The sequence below is a fragment of the Gossypium hirsutum genome, chromosome A03, assembly GCF_007990345.1.
Source record: "Gossypium hirsutum isolate 1008001.06 chromosome A03, Gossypium_hirsutum_v2.1, whole genome shotgun sequence".
NCBI lineage: Eukaryota > Viridiplantae > Streptophyta > Magnoliopsida > Malvales > Malvaceae > Gossypium > Gossypium hirsutum.
The window spans coordinates 69,364,769-69,370,588 of NC_053426.1; the positions used below are offsets into that span (position 1 = coordinate 69,364,769).

Below are 5,820 nucleotides of genomic sequence, written 5' to 3' on the forward strand. Positions count from 1 at the left end.
ATCCTCAGTATCGGCTACTAACTCAAGGCCCAAGACTTTTCGTTCGCCCAATTCCGTCCAACATGTTGGAGTTCGACACCTTCGCCCATACAGTGCTTCGTATGGAGCCATCCCAATGCTTGCTTGATAGCTATTATTGTACGTAAATTTGGCTAACGGTAAATAGTCCTCCCAACTACCTCGGAACTCAATCACGCATCCCCTCAACATATCCTCCAACACTTGGATCACCCTTTCCGATTGTCCATCAGTTTGAGGGTGAAATGCCATGCTGAAATTCAACCTAGTACCCAACGCCTCATGCAGCTTCTTCCAAAATCACGAAGTGAAATGTGGGTCCCTATCAGATATTATGGAGACTAGCACTCCATGCAATCTTACAATCTCTGCCACATACAGCCTAGCTAGCTTTTGCAATAAGTAATCAGTGCGAACCGGTACAAAATAGGCAGACTTGGTTAATCGATCCACTATAACCCATATCGAGTCTTTCTTTGTAGGTGTCAAGGGTAGCCCACTAAAGAATTCCATAGTGATCCTTTCCCACTTCTAGAGTGGAATCTTCACTGGCTGAAGCAATCTCGAAGGCAACTGATGTTCCGCTTTCACCTTTTGACAAACCAAGCATTTACTTATGAACTCCATAACCTCGTGCTTAAGTCCAAGCCATCAATAAGCTCACAAAAATTCCGATACATCTTGTTTTCGCTAGGATACATTGCGTAGAGACTGCTATGTGCTTCCCGTAGAACAGACTGCCTTAGTTCATCATCCTTTGGTATACACATTCTCCCATGAAAACATAATACTTGTTCACTATTTATCCCAAAGTCTGATGTCTCCCTACTCTACACTTGTTTAAAACGAGCACTCAAAGTTTCCTCCACTAATTGCTTACTCCTTATCTGCTCGAGCCACATCGGCTTTACTTGAAGCTCAGCTAACAAGCTATCATCATCTAACAAACTTAAACGGGTGAGCATAGCTCTCAAGTCTATCTTAGCCCTACGACTCAACGCGTCGGCTACCACATTCGCTTTGCCAGGGTGGTATTCAATCGTACAATCATAATCCTTCAGTAATTCAACCCACCTACGTTGCCTAAGGTTTAGCTCCTTTTGGGTAAGGAGGTACTTCAAACTCTTGTGGTCCGAATAAATTATGCACTTCTCCTCGTATAAGTAATGCCTCCATATTTTAAGTGCGAACACCACCACAGCTAGCTCTAAATCATGGATTGGGTAATTCACCTCGTGATTCTTAAGTTATCGTGACACATATGCAACCATCTTTCCTTCTTGCATCAATACGCAACCTAAGCCTACATACGATGCATCACTAGAAACCGTAAACTCCTTCCCAGGCACTGGTTGAATCAACACAGGGGCCTCAGTTAAAACTTTCTTGAGTTTTCCAAAACTCTCTTGCTGCTTATCTGTCTAAACAAACGGTACCCCCTTCCTTAACAACTTAGTTAAGGGTGCAGCAATTACTGAAAAGCCCTCAACAAACCGCCTATAGTATCTTGCCAAGCCTAAAAACTTCAGATTTTTGATACCGACTTGGGTGTTTTCCAGTCTAACACCGCTTCAATTTTTCGAGGATCCACCTTAATCCCCTCGGCTGATACCATATGTCCTAGAAAAGTAACCTCCCTTAGCCAAAGTTCACACGTACTGAATTTGGCATACAACTGCTTCTCCCTCAAAGTCTGCAACACAATCCTTAAGTGTGCTTCATGCTCATCCTCATCTTTTGAGTACACCAAAATGTCATCTGTAAAGACTACCATGAACCGATCCAAGTAGGGTTGAAAGACCAGATTCATAAGATCCATGAAAGCGGCAGGTGCATTCGTCAGCCCGAATGGCATCACTAAGAACTCGTAGTGCCCATAACGAGTTCTGAATGCCGTCTTATGAACATTTGCCTCCTTCACTCTCAATTGGTGATATCCCGAATGTAGATCAATCTTCTAGAAAATAGAAGCTCCCTTAAACTGATCTAAAAGATCATCAATTTTCGGTAGAGGGTACTTGTTTTTAATAGTTAACTTGTTTAACTGTTGATAATCGATGCACATTCGTAAGGTTCCATCCTTCTTCTTCATGAATAACATCGGTGCTCCCCATGGGGACACACGTGGTCATATGAATCCTCGATCCAACAATTCCTAAATTTGTGCCTTAAGTTCCACCAACTCCTTTGGCGCCATCTGATAAGGAGCGATAGACACCGGTGTCGTCCCAGGTAACAACTCGATTCCAAAGTCTACTTCTCTGCTGGGTGGCAACCCTGGCAGCTCCTCGGGAAAGACATCCGAAAATTCCCTAATCGTTCTCAACTCCTTAACAGTAAGGCTCTTAGCCTTCATCACTAATATAAGCCAAAAAGGCTTCGCATCCCTTTTGTACTAACTTCTCAGCCCTTAACACTGAAATCACGTTCGACAGATAGTTCCAGTGTTCACCAATCACCACTAGTTCCTTATCCTCTCCCGTTTTTAACACCATTCGCTTTACAACACAATGTAAGGTGGCTCGGTGTTTTACCAGCCAATCCATACCTAAGATTAAGTCGAATTCGCTAAACGACAGTTCCATCAAATCTGCTAAAAAGGTAACCCCTTGAACTACTAAAGGTACCTCCTTAAACATCTTATTCACTCCTACAGACTGCCCTAATAGACTTATCACAGTCATTTCATTCACAACAATCTCAAACATATCACCCAAAGACTTAGTCTTATTGCATGCAACATATGAATGCATCGATCCAATATCAATCAAGGCTGTGTAAGGTAACTCATATATAAGAAACATACCCGTTATCACATCTGGGGCATCCCCGACTTCTCGGTGACGAGCAGCATAAACCAAAGCTGGCTGTCTCGCCTCAGCATGGCTCGTATTTTCACCTGGTGCTCCGCATCCATATCCATTACCGTTACCGCCCCTAGCTTGTCCACAACCCCTTGGCGACAACTGTCCACCCCTTGGTGGCTGAGCACCTCCTTGACCCACTGCTGGCTCTCGACCTAGCGTTCGAGGGCAATCCTTGATCCTATGCTCCATAGACCCACAAGCGAAACAAGCTCCCGTTCTCTTCCAACACTCGCCTCCATGCCTTCTCCTACAATCAGCACAAGCTGGCACCCCTGGATTAGCAGCAGGGGGCCCTGCTCTAATTGGCCCATTATTTCTGGCCTTAGTCCTAGGCCTTTGTCCAACACCCAGGGTCTCAGCCTCCCTCTTATTCTTACCCCTTTCCTTCTCCCAGTTTAGGAGCTCAGTGCGCTTTACCTCCTCCGCTATCTTTTCTTTCCCCACCAACTCCGAAAAAACTCGTTCCCTTTGTGGATCTATCAGCACCCTAAGGCTATTTCTAAGCCCATCCTCAAACCTACCTCAATGCTCATACTTCGTTGCCACCATTACCCTTGCATACCTACTAAGGCGTAGAAACTCCACCTCATACTCCGCCACCAATTTGTTTCCTTGGGTCAAGTTCAGGAACTCCTTCCTTCTAGCATCCACATAGCTTGCACCCACATACTTCCTTTGGAATGCAGCTTTGAAAAACTTCCAGGTGACTTGCTCCGTTTGGGTGCCCTCTTTCACTGTTAACCACCACTGGTAGGCTTCCTCCCTAAGCAATGACACTGCCCCTTTCAACTTTTGCTCAGGTGAGTAGTCCAAATCCTCCATTATCCTTTCAGTGGCCTCTAACCAATATTCTGCCATATTAGGAGCCATGCCAGCCACGCCCTTAAAGATATCAGCCCCGTTTGATCGAAGTCATTCTAGAATGGCCCCCCGATTTCTGTTGCCATTATGGGGCCCAACGACCCTTTCCAAAATCCTCAACATTGCCTACAACAATGCATCTTCTCCCGCAGCCCGATCATACTGTACATTCCCAGCCACAGGTGAGGCCAGAGCCTCTTTTACTCCAACATCAGGCATATGGCCCGATGCCGACGATTTAGCCCTAACACTTTCGCGGCCTCGGCCATAGCCCCTTGCACCTCTTCTAGCACTCATCGTCGATTCGTGTATTATCTGGATTAAAATTTTATGAAGTTTTAGTTAGTTTAATACTTACACCGATGTTTTATGAAAATACTTAAAGAGAAGATCATTTTTGAAAATCCTCTACAGTTTCCAGATCCTACGGGCTTTAGTTCCATTCTAACAATCATTTAAAGTAGCCCTCTAACTATCTACTATACAATAATTTAAATAAACTTAAATAAATAAAAGTACTTACTTGGTTTGACGTCGGAGACTCGGTATGCCGCTCAGCAAGATTTCCCTTTTCCATAATAGTGTGTTCCAATTTTTTTTAAACGAAAAAAAAACCAAATAGTAATAAGGCCCACTTCACAGCCCGAGTTTTACAACCTGGGCTCTGATACCACTAAATGTAACACCCTAAACTCGGCCCAAACGCTATAGCCGAATCTGGTGCGTCACATTGAAGTGTTTAGTGAAAATCGTGTTTTCATTGAAAACCTTTCTTAAAATAAAAGAAACCCTAATTAACTTAAAAATAAATCTTTCAGTTATGAAGCCTTGTTTAAAACATTTGAAAAAAACCTTAATTGCGGAAACGTAGAAAACATACTATAACTTAAGTAATCCATGTTCAACTTCTCGTAATTATAATGAAAATAATTATAATAATTTAAGTAATAATAACAGAATAAAAACCTTATTACAATCTGGTCTGAAACATACTTAAAAAGAAATAAAAAACTTAAATGCTTAATAAAAAACAAGTCCGAATTATCTTGCTAGCCGGGCCACCTAGAGTTCCTCTAAACATCAAACCTTCTACTGAGCATCACATGAAAAGAAGAGTTGACTCCGGCAACGGTCTCGGGCACGGGGTGTTACAATTTTATTGGTATCAGAGCACGGTTTAGTCGATTCTAGGACTACCGTAATACGTTTAGGTCTAGCTATACATGCCATTTTGTGATTATTTGATAGTGTGGTGATTTCTGACAATTGAAAATGTGTTTATTTATAGTAATGGATCCCGATCCTGACCGAGCGGTAGCTGATGATCTTGAGAGTGTGGCGCCTGCTCCCGCACAAGGGACAGCTCCGGCGGACTCTCAACCGATTGCTAGTAATCCGAATGACGAAGCTAGACAAGCTTTCTATAGCGTAATGAATGATTGGTTCAACCAATACATTCGAACTAATACGGCTGTTCAACAACCTCCATTCCTGACTAATGCCACCCCCGCACCTACAATACCTCCGGCAACTGACCAAATAAGGTCAAATAAGTCCCCAGTTGACAGAATCCGAAAATACAGGGCTACTGAATTTAAAGTTACGGACAGCGATGATGTCGAGCAAGCTGAATTTTGGTTGGACAACACTATCCGGGTACTCGACGAGCTATCTTGCACACCCGATGAGTGCCTAAAGTGTACTATTTCCTTGCTACGTGATTCTGCCTACTATTGGTGGAATACGTTGACTTCTGTTGTGCCTAGAGAGCAAGTAACTTGGGAGTTTTTCCAAACCGAGTTTCAGAAAAAGTATATCAGTCAGAGATTCATTGACCAAAAACGGAAGGAATTTCTTGAACTCAAACAAGGTTCCATGTCGGTTACCGACTATGAACGAAAATTTGTGAGGCTTAGCCGGTATGCGCGAGAATGCATTTCTTCAGAAGCTGTGATGTGTAAACGTTTCGAGGATGGACTAAATGATGATATAAAGCTGTATGTTGGCATCTTGGAAATCCGAGAATTTTTGGTACTTGTTGAGCGAGCTTGTAAAGCCGAGGAGCTAAGTATGG

At 43.2% G+C, this 5,820-nt stretch overlaps 1 protein-coding gene across 1 annotated transcript; it reads right to left on the minus strand.

The window, feature by feature from the left end:
* Nucleotides 1-848: 848 nt before the first annotated feature.
* On the minus strand, nt 849-3,707 carry LOC107887923 (uncharacterized). The gene is made up of 5 exons (XM_016812141.2): nt 3,556-3,707; nt 2,419-3,402; nt 2,186-2,330; nt 1,330-1,439; nt 849-1,101 (listed from the first exon to the last, which is right to left on the minus strand). Exons 1-5 carry the CDS (start codon nt 3,705-3,707, stop codon nt 849-851), a joined length of 1,644 nt encoding a protein of 547 aa, XP_016667630.2.
* Between the last annotated feature and the right edge of the window lie 2,113 nt (nt 3,708-5,820).